Source organism: Mesoplodon bidens, assembly GCF_964165515.1.
Source record: "Mesoplodon bidens genome assembly, chromosome: 1".
NCBI classification, from domain to species: Eukaryota; Metazoa; Chordata; class Mammalia; order Artiodactyla; family Ziphiidae; genus Mesoplodon; species Mesoplodon bidens.
In genome coordinates, this window is record NC_138176.1 from 20,706,834 (window position 1) to 20,725,498 (window position 18,665).

General features: G+C 38.6%; 1 protein-coding gene and 1 long non-coding RNA gene across 3 annotated transcripts in view; one reads left to right on the forward strand and one right to left on the reverse strand.

The window, feature by feature from the left end:
• Nucleotides 1–18,665, reverse strand: part of MXI1 (MAX interactor 1, dimerization protein) — a 105,331-nt gene that overhangs the window by 64,695 nt on the left and 21,971 nt on the right. The window contains exons 1-2 of one of the 2 annotated variants that reach the window (XM_081243886.1): nt 16,274–16,535; nt 14,839–14,971 (exon numbers count right to left, since the gene is read on the reverse strand). In XM_081243886.1, the coding sequence (XP_081100012.1) occupies nt 14,839–14,971; nt 16,274–16,346 (206 nt within the window). In that variant the 5' untranslated portion in view covers nt 16,347–16,535. Of the gene's footprint in view, nt 1–14,838; nt 14,972–16,273; nt 16,536–18,665 lie in introns of those variants that run through there. The other variant, XM_081243885.1, reaches the window with a different exon arrangement.
• Nucleotides 1–18,665, forward strand: part of LOC308622452 — a 264,527-nt gene that overhangs the window by 1,820 nt on the left and 244,042 nt on the right. The gene's annotated exons all lie outside the window — the stretch shown is intronic.

Consider the following 18,665-nt stretch of genomic DNA (forward strand, 5'->3'; position numbering starts at 1 on the left):
CAAGGATTCTTCAATATGCGCAAATCAATCAATGTGATACACCATATTAACAAATTGAAGAAGAAAAACCCTACGATCATCTCAATAGATGCAGAAAAAGCTTTTGTCAAAATTCAACACGATTTATGATAAAAAAACTCTCCAGAAAGTGGGCATAGAGGGAACCCACCTCAACATAATAAAGGCCGTATATGATAAACTCACAGCAAACATCATTCTCAGTGGTGAAAAACTGAAAGCATTTCCTCTAAGATCAGGAACAAGACAAGGATGTCCACTCTCACCACTATTATTCAACATAGTTTTGGAAGTCCTAGCCATGGCAATCAGAGAAGAAAAAGAAATAAAAGGAATACAAATTGGAAAAGAAGTAAAACTGTCACTGTTTGCAGATGACATGATACTATACATAGAGAATCCCAAAGATGCCACCAGAAAACTATTAGAGCTAATCAATGACTTTGGTAAAGTTGCAGGGTACAAAATTAATGCACAGAAATCTCTTGCATTCCTATACACTAATGATGAAAAATCTGAAAGAGAAATTAAGGAAACACTCCCATTTACCACTGCAACAAAAAGAATAAAATACCTAGGAATAAATCTACCTATGGAGACAAAAGACCTGCATGCAGAAAACGCTAAGACACTGATGAAAGAAATTAAAGATGATACAAACAGATGGAGCGATATACCACGTTCTTGGATTGGAAGAATCAATATTGTGAAAATGACGATACTACCCAAAGCAATCCACAGATTCATTGCAATCCCTATCAAATTACCAATGGCATTTTTTACAGAACTAGAACAAAAAATCTTAAAATTTGTATGGAGACACAAAAGACCCCAAATAGTCAAAGCAGTCTTGAGGGAAAAAAACAGAGCAGGAGGAATCAGATTCCCTGACTTCAGACTATACTACAAAGGTACGGTTATCAAGACAATACGTTACTTGAACAAAAACAGAAACATAGATCAATGGAACAGGGTAGAAAGCCCAGAGATAAACCCACGCACCTATCGTCAACTAATCTATGACAAGGGAGGCACGGATATACAGTGGAGAAAAGACAGTATCTTCAATAAGTGGTGCTGGGAAAACTGGACAGCTACATGTAAAAGAATGAAATTAGAACACTCCCTAACAACATACACAAAAATAAACTCAAAATGGATTAGACACCTACATGTAAGACTGGACACTATAAAACTCTTAGAGGAAAACATAGGAAGAACACTCTGACATAAATCACAGCAAGATCTTTTCTGATCCACCTCCTAGAGTAATGGAAATAAAAACAAAAATAAACAAATGGGACCTAGTGAAACGTAAAAGCTTTTGCAAAGCAAAGGAAATTATAAACAAGATGAAAAGACAACCCTCAGAATGGGAGAAAATATTTTCAAACGAATCAATGGACAAAGGATTAATCTCCAAAATATACAAGTGGCTCATGCAGCTCAATATTAAAAAAACAAACAACGCAATCCAAAAATAGGCAGAAGACCTAAATAGACATTTCTCCAAAGAAAACATACAGATGGCCAAGAAGCACATGAAAACCTGCTCAACATCGCTAATCATTAGAGAAATGCAAATCAAAACTACAATGAGGTTATCACCCAACACCAGTTAGAATGGACATCATCAGAAAATCTACAAACAACAAATGCTGGAGAGGGTGTGGAGAAAAGGGAACCCTCTTGCACTGTTGGTGGGAATGTAAATGGATACAGTCACTATGGAGAACAGTATGGAGTTTCCTTAAAAAACTAAAAATATAACTACCGTATGACCCAGCAATCCCACTACTGGGCATATACCCTGAGAAAACCATAATTCAAAAAGACACATGCACTCCAATGTTCATTGCAGCTGTATTTACAATAGCCAGTCATGGAAGCAACCTAAATGCCCATCGACAGACGAATGGATAAAGAAGATGTGGTATATATATATACAATGAGATACTACGCAGCCATAAGAAGGAACGAAATTGGGTCATTTGTAGAGACATGGATGGATCTAGAGACTGTCATACAGAGTGAAGTAAGGCAGAAAAAGAAAAACAAATATCGTATATTAACACATATATGTGGAACCTAGAAAAATGGTACAGATGAACTGGTTTTCAGGGCACAAATAGAGACACAGATGTAGAGAACTAACATATGGACACAAAGGGGGGAAAGTGGCGTGGGGCTGGTGGTGGTGGGATGAATTGGGAGATTGAGATTGACATGTATATACTAATATGTATAAAATGGATAACTGATAAGAACCTGCTGTATAAAAAATAAATAAAATTCAAAAATTCAAAAAAAAAGAAGCATGAACCATGAAAGATAAACATGTAAACTGGACTTCCTCAAAATTTAAAACTTTTGTTTTTCAAAAGACACTGTTAAGAAGATGACAAAGGCATACCACTGAGGAGAAAACATTTGTAAACCACATATGTAACAAAGAATTTGTATCCAGAATTTACAAAGAACTCTTACAAGTCAATAAGAAAACAACTAAATAAAATAAAAAGCAAAAGACACAGACCCTTCACCAAAGAAGATATATCAATGGCAAACAAACACACAATAAGATATTCAAAATCACTAGGAAAATGCAAAATAAAACACAGTGAGATACTACGACGCACCCACTAGAATGGCTAAAATTTAAAAAACTGACAATACCAAGTGCTATCCAGGATCTGGAGTTACTGGAAGTACCCTACACTGCTAGTCAGGATGTAAAATGGTACAGCCACTTTGGAGAATGGTTTCGTAGTTTCTTTATAAAGTTATATACACACTTACTATGTGACCCAGAATTCTACTCCTACGTAGCTAAGAAAAATGAAAACATATGTCCACAGAAAGACCTGTTCATAAAAGTATATAGCATCTTTACTTATAATAGCTAGAAACTATACACAACCTAATGTCTATCAACTGGTAAATGAATAAACAAACTGTGGCATATTCATACAATGGACTCAGCAATATAAAGGACTTAGCTACTGACTCATAGGACAAGATGAATGAATTTCAAACAACATTATGCTAAGTGAAAGAAGTCAGACACAGAATAGTATATACATGATTCCATTTATATGAAATTCCAGAAATGGCAAAACTGTAGTGACAAAACAGATCAGAAGGGGGGGATAAGAAACTGACTATAGAGGCATGAGGTAATAATATTTTGAGATAAAAAAAGTTCTGTATCATAATTGTGTTGGGGGTTGCATGACTGTATACACGTCTAGTCACTGACTCATACACTAAAAATTGAGGAATTTTATTGTATAGAAATTACACTGCATCAAAACTTTTTTTTTAAGTTACAAACCTCATCCTACAATTGAGGCAATACTCTAATCTACCATAAAGTGCCCAGGAATGAGACTAAAACATCAATTCCTTATTCTAGAAGACTAATAATACAAATTACTAGAAAGTGCATAATTTAAAAACATAAGCCCTTTGGGGACTATCTGTTCTTTCATCTACTTAATTTTTTTTCATATCTGGCATATGATTAATCTGCTGTCAGTCAAGAGTATAGACAGTCAAATCTTCATCTTCATAACAGGAAGTCAACAGATAACAAGCAGGATAAGTTCCTAATTTAGAAATATGAGAGCAAACAGTAGAAGAAACTGTTAAATTACTGCAAGTTGTAGCCTCTAGGAAGCAGAAATTGGATGGGGATAGATGAGGCAGAGGAATGTTATTTTAATTTGTAAGCCATTTAGTATTAACTAACTTTTGTCTTAGTGCCAGAAATTAAGACGCATCTAAATACATACTAAAGTTTTACAGTATTTGTGAATAATCACTTCTTAGGTAAAAGCAATATTGGGAACTACAGAGAATTTTCAAGATTAAAATGACTGCTCTTAAACAAATTTTCAAAAGTTAAAACAAGGCATTTAAAAAGACAAACCACTAATTACCTAGACTGCTTCATTATTTGATTCTATTACAGAGCAACATTCTAAAAAATCTTTAAAAATGGAAAAAATATCAGTGATTTCCTAAATCACTGGACTTCCAAATTGTAATTCAGTATTTCAGGAAGGAGTCAGGCATGAAATAAACATTGAGTAGATATTTGTTGGAGGAAAAAAAACCCAAAATGGTACCATAATTAATAGCACTACTCATAATAGAAATCCCATAGATCCCAATTTTCATTGTTACTATACTCCATTCCTCACTATAGTACTAGAAGCAGACACAGATGTTATACATGTATCTATTTCAAAGAATCCTCCTGTCTATGGGAAATATATCACATAGAAAAGTGATTCTCAAAGGGAGTAAGGGAGGAGAGGTTGGCAGGATAGCTGAATTTTCCTTGTTCTGGTTGCTGCAGGAGAGTGGAGGTGCCTTCTTCCAACTGACTACACTCACTACTCCTTATTGGTTTATTTCAAGTTTTAAAGGAATCATTGCTGTGGTGATCATTTTGTAATGAATAGAAATAACAAATCACTATGTTGTACACTGGGAACTAACATAGTGTTGTTGGTCAGTTATACTTCAAAAACAATCAAACTCATAGAAAAAGAGATCACATTTGTGGTCATCAGAGGCTGGGGGTGACGGGAGGGGTAAGTGGATGAAGGCAGTCAAAGTGTTTAAATTTCCAGTTATCAGATAAGTAAGTACCAGGGATGTAATGTACAATATGATTAAAATATTAACACTGCTGTTTGTAATACATGAAAGTTGTTAAGACAGTAAATACTAAGAATTCTCATCACAAGGAAAAAAATTTTTTTCTTTTTCTTTTATTTTGTATCTGTATGAGATGATAGATGTTCCCTAAACTTACTGTGATAATAACTTCATGATGTATGTAAGTCATTATGCTATACACCTTAAATTTATATAGTGCTGTATGTCAATTATATCTCAAAAAAACTGGAAGAAAAAAAATAAAGGAAACATTGCTTAATATTCATTCATTCATTCTACCTTTAGTTCTTTTTAGCATTTGTCATATGTTCAAGACCCTTCATTATCTTACTGCAATAAGACAGGCAATCTTTTTTTAAAGTTTTATTGATACATACTATAAAATTCACCCATTTTAAGTGTACAATTCAATGAGCTTTTGTAAATTTACGTATTTGTGTAACCATTACCACATTCCACTTTTAGAACACTTCTATCACCCCAGAAGTCCCCTCATGTCCATTTGCAGTGAATCTGCACTCCGTCCCCTCACCCACCGCTGATCTGCTTTCTATCTCTATAGTTTTGCCTTATAAATATAAATTTCATATAATGGAATTATGCAATATGTACTCTTATGTATCTGACTTTGTTTACATAAGTTTTTTGTGGTTCATCCATTTTGTCATATGTATGAGTATTTTTTCTTTTTTATTGCTGGGTAGTATTCCATTGTACAATATACTATATTTTGTTTATCCATTCACTAGCTGATGGACATTTCAATTGCTTCCAGCTTTCGGTGATTACGAATAATGCCATGACCATGCATGTTCAAGTCTTCCTGTGGACTCCTGTAGAATAAGAGACCTTCATCTTACAGGACAGTGCCTCACACTTGTTACACTTTACCACTAACAGCCAAATGATTTTTCACATTTGTGGCCAACAGTATGAAGCACATACTGATATTTAATAAATTAATATTAAATTCCTACTGATACTTAAAATGTTTGTTAAAAGAATAAAAGAAACATGTTACTCAGCTATTTCTGATAATATGGGTCTTAACTTCAAATGCTAAAAAAAATCAAAACAAAAACAACTTTGTCGCCAATGAGTTTACCTGCTACAAATAAACTGATGATGAGAATAAAGATATTAAACATCCCTAGATCAGTTTCATACAAAACAATCAATTAAGCCTAAGTTTCTCTAAAAGTCTTCTCAAAACTACACCAACATTTCATAAAAAGTACCTTCGGGTCTACATAATCATGCTCAAAGTATTCAGCCATTCATTTACTTAGTAAGGATTTATTGAGTGCCTACACTGGGAATATAAGTACTTAAAAATTTCAAAGTCTCTTCCCTCATGTAGCTCACATTCCATCATCCAATTTTTGCAAAAAGTAAAAATAACAAAAACAGCAAAAATAACGCAGGACTTACTAAGAAAATTGCAACTATATACCATACACTATGGCACTATATTCTTACAATGTTAGATAACCACCATGTAATTCTTTTAAACTAATTTCTACATGTTTAAGCATGTTTAAATTTTATACAAATAAATCACTGTGTTTCTTTAAACAGTCAGTGGATTAAATATGGTGTTTGTGATAAATTCCATTAAAATATTAGACTCTGAGCTTTTGGTAAACCGCCCCCCCCACCCAGCAATAAACAATGATTCTATACAAAAATGAGATTCAAATATTTCTTTTTGACTAATAGTGCTATTTCCAGGAATGTAACCTGCTTTCCAAAGGACAAATGATTGGGTAACATGTTAGAATGATAAAATTAAGTACACCAAACCTTAAGAGCCAGGCCTAGAAATCCAAATTTTAAATTGTAACTTATGTGCATTTACTGTTACCAACAAAGACTACAAAAAACCATCCAACAGACTAAGTATTAATGACAATACATTATCCAGAGTTTTTGTGGAGACTAAAGATCACTTTTGTTCTGTTGTTCCTATAGAAGATATATACTATCACACAGGACTACGGTGATCGAAATTAAAAACCTGAAAATTTACTTCTTCTAATACCAAGGCAAACTTACCACATTTTACTCTCTAGTCTCTTTTATTACATGAGAGGAAAGGTTCTTTATAGTTCCTCAAAAAGAATCCTAAATTGCCCCGTCTAATTAATCAAAATAAGAGTAAAGGAAAATCAGTTGCTTTATCAAAATACATGACTGACTAAAGACTAAGATTATATTCTTCTATAATTTAAAAATGCTCATTTCAAATGGCTTCAAAGCTCTCATCATGTGGCCTCCACAAATGGTATTTACATTGTGTTCTCAAAAGACTAGCAAAAATATTTCCCATGATAAACAAAGACAAGGAAATAAATACCACATGGAAAACCCTTTTATCCAATGTCATAAAACTAAATAAAAAGAAAATCCATAACACTTTCCCCTGAAATGTATACAGTAACATTAATAACAAAATTATCTACTAAACCAAATATTTTCTCTTATAAGAAATTCATTACTTAGATAAAACATAAGGAATTTCTCTCTAATACTATGTTGTGGAATCCCTATGTCTCCTTGAATGCACATTAAATTTAATCAATGAACAAGTATGTATTGTGAATCTATAGCATTTCCATAATAACCTTTTTCTATAAATTTAAGCTATTTACTCTCTGTACCATCATCCAACATAAATAAAAATGGCCCTGTCTATAACATCTTGCTGATTTGTATTATTTATCATTTTTACTATATATACTATTTTTCCAAATATACCACAAGCTCCTCTATGGTAGGGAAGCATGTTCAGCAATAGTTCTATATATATAGTGTAAGTTCCATAAATTTGATTACAAATTATTTTAAGAGAGCAGTTCCAATAGCTAGCAAATAAGGAAGCAAATTGCAAAGGGTAAAAAAAAACTCTGGTGATAAGGCATTAAAACAGCAGGTGCAGACCACACGTTTCAGGCATTTCCCAGAGCAGAAAAGGAGAACAGTAAAACACATAAATTTCAGGTTATTGTCACTGAGTCTTAGTTTTTAAATAAATTATTACTAAGGACTGTTTGCTGATTCCAGAGAAACAAATTACAGGGAGTTCTCTCATCTTCTAGTTGTACTGTGCATACCAGTCCAGTTTCCTTATCAAAAAAATAGAGAAATAAATTCCACTTCACCTCACAGAAATTTTCTGAAATTCAAAAGAAATAATAATGTATGTTAAAGGGCTTTGCACACAAGTAGCATATTAAATGCAAGGTGTTATTGAAGATGGATTCTACCCTTTGATCCAATAATTCTAATTCTTCATGTTTATCCTAAGGATCTAGGTGGACAAATACACAAAAGTATCTGTACAAAGATGTTCATAGTAGCCCTGCATGTCATGAAAAAGTAATGTAAAATTAACATTTTAAATGTCATTAACAGGGACTTCCCTGATGGTCCAGTGGTTAAGAATCTGCCCTCCAATGCAGGGAACAGGGGTTTGATCCCTAGTCGGAGAACTAAGATCCCACATGCCACAGGGCAACCAAGCCTGCATGCCACAACTACTGAGCCCGCACGCTCTGGAGCCCATGGGCCACAACTAAAGAGAAGCCTGTGTGCCGCAACAAAGAGTGTGCCCAACACAACGAAAGAGCCCGCGTGCCACAACTAAGACCCAGTGCAGCCAAATAAATAAATAAAATTAAAAAACGTCATTAACAGATGGTTGGCTTAACAAATTATGGTACACACATGAAGTAGAATATCATGCTGTAATTAAAAACGACTTAACAGATGTGTACAAACTTGAAAAAATGTTCAGGATAAGTGAAAGCAGGATTGCAAAGGTTCACAACCCTGAGATGCCTTCTTTCATCTTTCAAACTTGATCAGGTCCTCTATTATGGCCTTCACAGGATCCTCTATTTTTCTCTATTAAGCTCATCATAGTTTGAAATAATGTATTTATATGTTTACTTGGTAACATGTGTTAGATGATAATGAAGATAGTATACATATGTGTACACACACACACACACACACACACACACACGGAAGAAAAGTCTGCCAGTGTTTAAAAATGTTAGAAGCCAAAATGAAAATAAAAACAATCTAAAAAAATATGCATACTTAAATTACATTAGCACTATTGAACAGAAATGAGATCTGGATACATATTTTTTCAAACCACACCACAAAACCTCTTTGATTAGGTTAGTATTGGGGAAAGTGTCTTCACCTAAGAAATGACAAAGAATCATGCTACAATATATCCAAAAGGAGGCAATGCTGTTTAATTTGTAAGGAAAAAACTAGAAGAGAAAGCTTTCTTCAGGTTAACATTCCTGCCTGGTTAGAATTATGCATATACTGCTTAAAATCTGGCCTGATATTAAACTTAACCATCACTTATAGCTATAAGGCTTGGACAAAAATCCCTTAAGCATCTCTAGGCCACATGAGCTTTAACCATAAAATATATGATAATATCTTACCTTCATAAAGCAGAGAGCTGTACCAGATGAAATCCTCAATTCCCTTTCTATGATTTGTGACCTATATTACAGTATCACATAAATATTCTGGCAAAAGGCCTCTCATCAAATAGGAACAGAAGGAGTTGTCCTACCAACTTACAAGCCATGATCATGCAAGTCTCCTTCAAACGATACTTCCACAGGGGGATATATTCTTAAGAAATCCAACAACAGCAAACTTATGCTTCAATGAAGCATTTAATGGAAAATCTGAGTTTGTTGAGGTATATAAATAATTCTTGAGAATTTTTCATTTAAACTTGGTTTTAGTGAAAAACAGAATATCACAGAACACATCAGATCACATCACTCAACATTTGGAAAGTACCTGAAGAACAACACTAATATCATTAAGAGTTTAACTGCTACTAATTTCCACTTTTGTCCTGAAACTTTGGGAGTTCTATACTGGACAAAGACTCAGCAACTAGTTATTTAATATCGAAAAATTGAAAAATATAGACAAATAAGAAATTTCACAAAAATAAAAATAAGTCTTCATTCTATTATTCCGTGAACAAATAAGTACATGTTTAAGAATAAAAACCGAAGATATATCTCAAATTACTTCCACTAGGGGGAAAATAAACCTCTACAACTATACTAGAAAAAGAATTCACCCCGCTCCTGCAAAACAAAACAAAAAAACCCCTAATAATCCATGAAGAAGACAAAAGGATATAAAGCTGAAAATATAACATCATTCCCTCTAAAATAAGACTAAGACATTTCATCATTCTGTAGTTTAAGAAAAGTTAAACTAAAGCCTTACAAGCAAAAGGAAAGTTGTTTTGTTTTGTTTTTTATGTCATCAATCTTAGCACATAGTACTGAAATACTGCAGCTGAAAAATGTAAGACATTTTTCATCAACTTGAAATTCAACCGTAAATTGGTACAGGTATACCTCAGAGACATCATGGGTTTGGTTCCAGACCACTGCAATAAAGCGAATATCTCAATAAAGTGAGTCATACAAATTTTTTGGTTTCTCAGTGCACATAAAAGTTATGTTTACGTTATACTATAGTCTTTTTTTTTGTTGTTGTTGAGGCATGCGAGATCTTTCGTTTCAGCACGCGGGCTTCTCTCTAGTTGTGATGTGCTGGGTTTTTTTTTTCTCTCTCTCTAGTTGTGGCGCTCGGGCTCCAGGGTGCATGGGCTCTGTAGTTTGCAGCATGCGGGCTCTCTAGTGGAAGCACGCGAGCTCAGTAGTTGTGGCACGCGGGCTTAGTTGCCCCACGGCATGTGGGATCTTAGTTCCCCAACCAGGGATCGACCCCGTGTCCCCTGCATTGGAAGGCGGATTCTTTACCACTGGACCACCAGGGAAGTCCCTACTATAGTCTATTAAATGTGCAATAGTATTATGTCTAAAAAAAAAAAGTACATACCTCAATTCAAAAACATTTTATTGTTAAAAAATGCTTACCATCACTTGACAATGCAGGGTTGCCACAAACCTTCAGTTTGTAAAAAACACAATGTCTGTGACGCACAATAGAGGGAAGTGCAAGAAAATGAGGTATGCCTGTACTTACTACTTTGTAGGTCACCTTAAAATAATACAATTACTATATGCGTGTTACAAGCTCATACGAATATTTACTGCCAATATTTGACAGACTTTTGGTTCTTTGCATATGAGTTCTGATATCACTGAATTCTCATGACACAGGATGACAATAGTAGTCTTTAAAATTAATTGTAGCATTCTGTAGTCTACTCTAACATACTTGTTTAAAAGAACTGGCAATCTGAAGATTTTTATTCTTCAAATACTATATATTGTTTTCCTTTCCAGATGTATTATCATTAATATCCTACAGAACACAAAGTAATCAGAGTTTGCCAAAGCAGGAGTTGCACATTCTTCCATTATTTCTACTTACAGAGTCTAATATGATACTTGGCACAAAAGAAAAACTCAGTTCCAGTTTAGGACAGTCTACCTGGAGTTTGAAAACCTTCCATTCTTCAGGAACATCTACTGTGTACAGAGCGCTGTGACGGGTACTGGGGATAAATCTTTAAGAAGAAGAGATTCAATCCTTGCCTTCATGGAGTCTTTAGTCCAATAAATGAGACATGAATTTATCAATCAGAGAACTGCATTTCTACAGACTGTGATAAACAGTGGAGGAAAAGTAGGGGTGACATGAGGTATGTGAATACCTGCTCTAGTTTGGCAGATGAGGAAAAGGTTTCCCTGAAGAAGTTATTATTGAGTTGAAGTAAGAGTGTAATTAGATAGAGATAACATGGCAAAAGGGGAAGAAAAATGATTCTCAGAAGAGAACAGATGTGCAAAGACCCTGAGGTAGGAGGAAACATGGTCTATTGAAGCAATTGAAGGAAGGCTAGCCAATATAATTCATCAGAATTGTATTTGGGACAAGAGTGGTTGCAGGGATACCAGTTAGGAGGTCGCGACAGCTGTCCAGGTGAGGAGTGATAGTATCTTGGATTAGGAGGGTAAGAGAAAAGGCAGGTTCAAGAGATATTTAGGAGGAAATCAGTATTACCCTGAAGCCATGTAGAGTAGTGTCAGTAGAGTTTTAAAGATGACAGATCTTAATATTTTTCAGCTGTGAGACCAAACAGTAAAGAAGCTGGGAATTTGAACTTATCTTATACTACTCAATAAGCCAGATAGCAATTGCAGCCAGTTCTCTCTAATAGCAGTAATATCTTAGCAGGGGTGATTTTTGGAAGTGTGCCAGAAGGCCATGAACCAAGATTAAAGTCAACCATGAAGTTAAAAAATAATTATGTATTACAGATCCCACCTCCTAATTGTTAAAAGGATCCCAAATGATAAAATTACTGGGATTTTCAAGGTACATGCTTTTAAACTCACATTACGTCACTCATTTTCTCTCCTTTTTACTTCTATGAAAGTAAGGTTTCAACGCTTGGGAGAAAGGAGGAATAGGAATTTATAATATTATGAGCCAACTCTCAGCATAAATTTATAAAGTAACATTTATATCAGGAATATCATATTATATCTGAGAATATTATGGGGGAAAAAGTCAACCAACATTATATCTTAAGGATGCTACAATGTCAGGGAACAAATGTCACTTTACGACATACAAGAGATCAATGTTCAAGACGCATAAGAACAGCAACTTCCACATAGGTAGCTTTTTGATCAGGAAAATAAGACGCATATACTCATCAACTCTATTCCTTTCCTTGTTTCAGATGACTAATAAATGAAAATTTTTACACGTTTTCTTTCTTTCTGCTTTATGCAACCAGTATAATAAAATCTTTATTAAATCCAGTAATAGGCTTAAAGTTAACAGGGAGTCTACAGTGCTCCCTTACAAATGAAACAACAATACTATCTCCCAAGTACCCCAGGATTAGAATTTGATCCTTGGTTCCCTACTCCATGAAGCAGAAATCTTAAATGGTAAGGAGAAATAATTTCTAGTGTTCCACTTTAACATACTAGTTTTCATCTAAAGGCCCCACCCTAAATCCCACACATGGGTGGACCTTGAGATAATATATCCTAAAATCTCTTTTTCTTTCTCTCTCTCTTTTTCTTTCTTTCTTACTATTTATATTCCCATGAAACATTACTTTACTTAGTCTTAGGTGGTCCAATGTACATGTAATTATTTTCCCTTGGGTACTAAGAACAACATGGCATACTTGTAGTGTTACAAATTATCTGACATGCTGTGCTAAAACACACAGTAATTAGCAATGTCGTCCCACACACAATAGTAGAATCCTGACAAGAACACTAGCATGAAAGAGAAACATCACTTAGTCAAAACCCCAAGCTAAGCAAAGTATAAGTCAACAGATGACAAAGACATTAATGACCTGTAACATAACTGGTAAAATCTAGAAATACACATCTTATTTATATCTCTATAATCCTTGAGTTGTTAGTAAAAATGTCACATTTGCAATGATGGGGTGGTGTACTGAATAACGAATATAGTAACTGATTTCTAAAACTGTCAATAAATCAGTGTCACAGAACTTCAGGGGAAGGCGGGACCTTGGTGAGTACGAAGTTCATCCCTCAATTTACTATGACGACAGTAAAGGACAGAGAAAAAATGTAATGAGATCATATACTTGATTTCTAGAAAGTAGGAAACAATAAATACTTGCAGCATGGCAGAATCCACGTTTGGTTTCCTACCTGGTATTTCTCCCATGTCTCAAAGTTAAAAATAAATTTTTTTTTAATCTACACGTGGATTGGAAAACTCATAAATTCCTGAATACAGGTTTTAATTGATGATACCTTAACCAGAGAAACTGTGAGGGGCAAGAAAATTTATGTGTACTTTTTGTTTAATGCTGCATATCATACTACGTATTTTCATCCCAAACCTACCATACCACAACAAACGCTCTAGATCCACACATAAACATAAATACAGCATATTACACTTATGGCTAATGATTGTTATAATTTTTAAAATTGTTTAAAATACACAGAGTAGTCTTAATGAAGAAAAGAAGCCATAAAGGAAACACAGCTTTGAAGATAAGTCAAAGAAAGAAGAGTGAATCCTAGTGATGTGCCTCAGTAATCCAGAGTGGGAAGATCCACCATTTTGAGCTCTGTTATATACGGGAACCTCAGGTTTGCTGCATCAATGAGTTAGAGCCCCTACTCCTGCTCCCTCCCCAGTCCACCTCCCCAGGTGTTACCCAGTTTCCTGTCTGGAGCTCTCCAAAGTCTTCAGGCAAACTTAGTTACCCAGAGATTGCTCTGTGTCCCTCCAAAATGAATGCTTACATTCTCTAGACCAAACTTTGGAAAAAAAGATCTCATTTAATTCCTTTTATCAATGGAAAAGGCAAGCATCTGTTGATTTTGACTTTCTTTCAAGACTGGACTTTTGAAAACTTCATATGAGATGAATCTTTAGAATTCACTGACCCTCTAGAACAAAAACACTGAAGAGACAGCCAGACACTACCAAAAATTTTCAAAAAAAATATAAGTCAACTATGTCTGAGTACAGCCAAGTAAGCATTTTCTAAGTTTCTGTTTTGATTGAAGAATAAGCACCTTCTTTCTTTTCCATTTTTTTTTTCCTTTAAAAGCTCCCAATTCAATCTTATCATCCTTAAACAAAAAAAAAAATAGACTGTGCCCACTAACTTCCTACTCTACCTAAATATTTTTATTCCTTTGACAAAACCCTTGATTCTGTTTTATATCCTGCCTGAGCTATTTCTGATTTTTAAAAATTTTTGGATCATCCAAGTTTAAAGCTGGCCCAAGATTGCATTTAGCATGTGGCTGCAAGCATGGACACATGCTGCCAGGTCTCTGAACTTACTATCGCTCTCAGTCACAGACATCTTCACTTAATAATCCCCGGCAAGAACTTCTTTAGTTGTCTTTCCAGATTCTATTTCTTCCCTTCTACACAAAGGTAGGTTATGATTCCGAGGCTTTATTATTTTAAAAGGGCCAAATCCCGAGGGATGGTGGGAAAGGCACCCATTTGGCTGTTCAGTGTTGCTCTAGACTCGGTACTAGAGAACTGAGGTCAGTTGGGCCAGCACTTCTGCCTGAGTATGTGCTCCCTCCCTCCAGCTGCCCTTTCTAAACCTCCCCAGCTTGCTACCTGTTGGCAGTGCTGGTGTTGCTGCTCCCGCTGCTGTGTTTCTGTGCCCGGCTCAACCTCCGTGGGGGCTTTGAATGCTGCAGCCGGGGGCTCGGCATGGAGGGGAATGCTGAGGCGTAGCCATGTTCACACTCTAAAGAAATGGCAAGAAAAAAAGATATGATAAGAGGAATATACCCGAATTCATGGATCTACAGATGTCAGGTCCTTGCAGTAACAGGTTGCTGAAAACAAGAGAAGAAAAAGAGGTAAATTTTTTCCACTCTTTCTGGTTGGAAGATAAAATGCCCAGTCCTTGCCTGGTCATCAATCCTGTGACATTATATACAGACCCAACTCGCCCCTGGAAGGTGTACCAACACCTCCTCTAAACCAAGGAGCTTCTCCCTCCTCTCCAAAATCCTTTTCTCCAAGAATTCTTGACTCAAACACCTTCATTTCTGAGACCAATTACCATTCACCTAAATTATTTCACTTGCCTCAAAATCCCTTTTCCTTTAACTATCCCCCTTCTAGAAGGTGTCTCTCTAAGCCCCACGTTTTTGTGTACTTCAAATAATTCAATCACCTAGTCTTAGGAGGACATTTTCTCTCAACACCATTTCCAGGGGCTGTACTCTTCATACCCCAATCTCTTTACATCTCCCTTAGTCTCCATTCCTAAGGGGATTCCATCGCATCGCACTTCAGATTCGAAGAGGTCCCTTGGCCACAAGTGTCTGTCCTCCTCCGCCCTGCTCTTCAGCAGGCATTCCCTTTCTTTGCACTCAGCCTTGTCTCCTCCACCTCTACCTGCACTGCTCCCAGCCCTTTCCTCCAGTTCTTTGCATCCTCTTTCCTCCCAGGTCCTCAGATCACCTCCACTCTCAACACCCTCCTTCCCTCTCCTCTGGTCCACCTCCACTCAGGGCAGCTCCCAGGTCCAGCCTGACCCCTCTCTCCATCTCCCCCAGGTGACAGTCTCCTCCCCTTCATTAACATACACACCCCCACATGTGCCCCCTCACGCACGCACCAGTGGTACTCCTCCCGTCACATACCTGCTGCCTCATGCACCCCTCCACTCACATGCCCACCCTCTCTCACACGCACCCCCCACACGCACCCCCTCCTCACACACTGACCCCTCCTCACACACGCACCCCCCTCACACACGCAGCCCCCACACACGCACCCCTCCTCACACACGCACCCCCTCACACACGCACCCCCTCACACACGCAGCCCCCTCCTCACACACGCACCCCCCTCACACACGCACCCCCTCACACACGCACCCCCCTCCTCACACACGCACCCTCCTCACAACGCACCCCCTCTTCACACACGCACCCTCCTCACACACGCACCCCTCACCCGCCGCACCGCACTCCCTGCGCGGAGCTGGAGTGCGCGGGCTCAGGCGGTGGAGGAGGCGGCGGCGTCCAGCCGTTACCTCGGTCGCGGCGCTCCAAAAATTCGGCCGCCTCCAGCAGGCGCTGCACGTTGATCATCCGCACCTGCTCCATGGGCACCGCGGGCGGCGACAGGGGGCTCTCCGCGCTCCCTTCCCCGGCCGACAGGAGGCGCCTCAGGTGGCTACAATCCGGCACTGCCCCGGGACATGTGCGGCGGCGGGCGGGCCAGCCCCGCCGCGGCTCGGCACGCTCCCCGCCGCCCCGCCGCCCCGCCGCCCCCGCGGCTCAGCAGACAGCCGGCGCGGGGTTTGTTTACCTCTCCGCGCGAGCACGGGGGAGGGGCGGGAGCAGCGCCGCGGCCCGCCCCCTCCCGCCCCTTCCTCTGCCTCCTGGGAAATGTAGTCCCGCCCCGCCCACTGCACGCCGGGAGTCGTAGTGCGCACGCCGCTTCAGTGCGCCTGCGCCTTGCCAAATTCCGCAATGGCCGCCGGGAGATGTAGTCCCGCTCAACTTGTACCTCCCAGATGCAAAGACTAAGAAGCTCTCTGGGCTTTGCTTCGCGGAGGGAAGGATTTGAGCGAACTGTGAGTCTACTCCCTGGGAGCCCTTTTCTCAGTGACTCCTGGCGGGCGCCTAGGAGCTGGAGCATGCTTGATCCGCAGTGCCACGCTCCAATTTTCTATCTACTACTACTTTCTCCTGTAACTTGTGTGCCTTGGTTGCCCCATGTGCAGAATAAATACTTGAAAAGCCAAAAATCCCTGTTCAGGAACAAGGGTTGATCCTATCAGAGCCAGAGAGGGCTCCCATCAGGCCCTTCTTCCACCTCAATTTTCACAGAGAGGTAGTGTTTTTTTTGTTTTTTTTTTTAATCTTATTTTTTAAAACTCCTTTCCCCTCCCTCAGGACGGGAAAAGGCTAGAAAACCTCGAGATTCTAGAAGCTAGAAAACCTCTTTGGTGCTGCAAGTGAGGGATATAATTCAGTGGTTTGGTGCTGGAGTCACATGAGGCTCAGTTCAAGTTCTGACTCTGCTACTTAACACTAGTTGTGTGGACTCTTCAGGCCTCATTTTCCTCACATCTATATCAGATATAATTACTCCATTTATCCAAACATTGAGGGCCTGCCATGTGTCAGGCACTGTACTAGACATAATGTGTACAGTAATGAGATAAACAGAGATGGGCCTTGCTCTCAAGGAGTGTGTAGTCAGTAGGGCTAATTGTGAAGATTAAATAATTCCAGCACTTAGTACATGTCACTCAATAAATGGAAGCTATGATGATCATTTCCTCTCACGCTCTCCTCCACAGAGCAGGAACTGAAAGCAGAGGCTAAAGACAGCAGGACCACATTAAAAGACTGCCAATGGCTGCCCTCACCATCACCGTCTTTCCGAGTCCTCAAAGTCTAGACCAGAGTTTCTCAACCTCAGCATTATTGATATTTTCGGCGAATAATTCCTAACTGGGGGTGGGGTTGGAGACCTGTGCCTTGTAGGATTTTCAGCAGTATCCCTGGCCTCTACCCACTAGATGCCAGTAGCACACCACCAACTCAGGTGTGACTACCAAAAATGTCTCCAGACATTGCCAAATGTCTCTTGGGGCAGAAAATCACCCCTGAATGAGAAGCTCTGGTCTAGGGCGAAGAACGGCAAGAGGGTCATAACTGTTGAAAGCTCTAGGAGCAAGCTGGGAATTGCATAAACATCCATAACTTTTCCCCACCCTGATTACTTTAACCTGCTGGTGGACATCCAGAATAACAGGAAGCTCTTGGTGAGGGGAGAACTTCCTGTGGTCATTCCAGTGGCTACTGCAGAAAATAACCATCTCAGAATGAAAATGTTACTCTCAAAAATGTCACGGGCTTAATGCTGCATTTTAATATGCTCTCCCTCCTTTTTTTTTCCAAAGTGAACAAGATTTCCAATGAGGTCAAAATCTGCAAAATTCTACCAGCCTTATTAAATATTACCCTTGGCACCACATTTAAGAACCAAATAGATGTTCCATCAAATGCAGGGAGACCCAAAATGAGAGATGTTCACAAGCCACAGGAGATTTTTTTTTTTTTTTTTTCCGGTATGTGGGCCTCTCACTGTTGTGGCCTCTCCCGCTGCGGAGCACAGGCCCCGGACGCACAGGCTCAGCGGCCATGGCTCACGGGCCCAGCCGCTCCACGGCATGTGGGATCTTCCCGGACCGGGGCACGAACCCGCGTCCCCTGCATCAGCAGGTGGGCTCTCAACCACTGTGCCACCAGGGAAGCCCGAGCTTTTTTTTTTTTTTTGTAAAAGCTTTGAAACAGGAACTGTGCTTTTTCACCTGTTGGCTAGGTCACTCCAGATCTGGGCTTTCCCATTGGGTGTTGGTAACAAGCACCCTCCACATTCAACAAGGGACATGTTGGATAGGGGAAGAA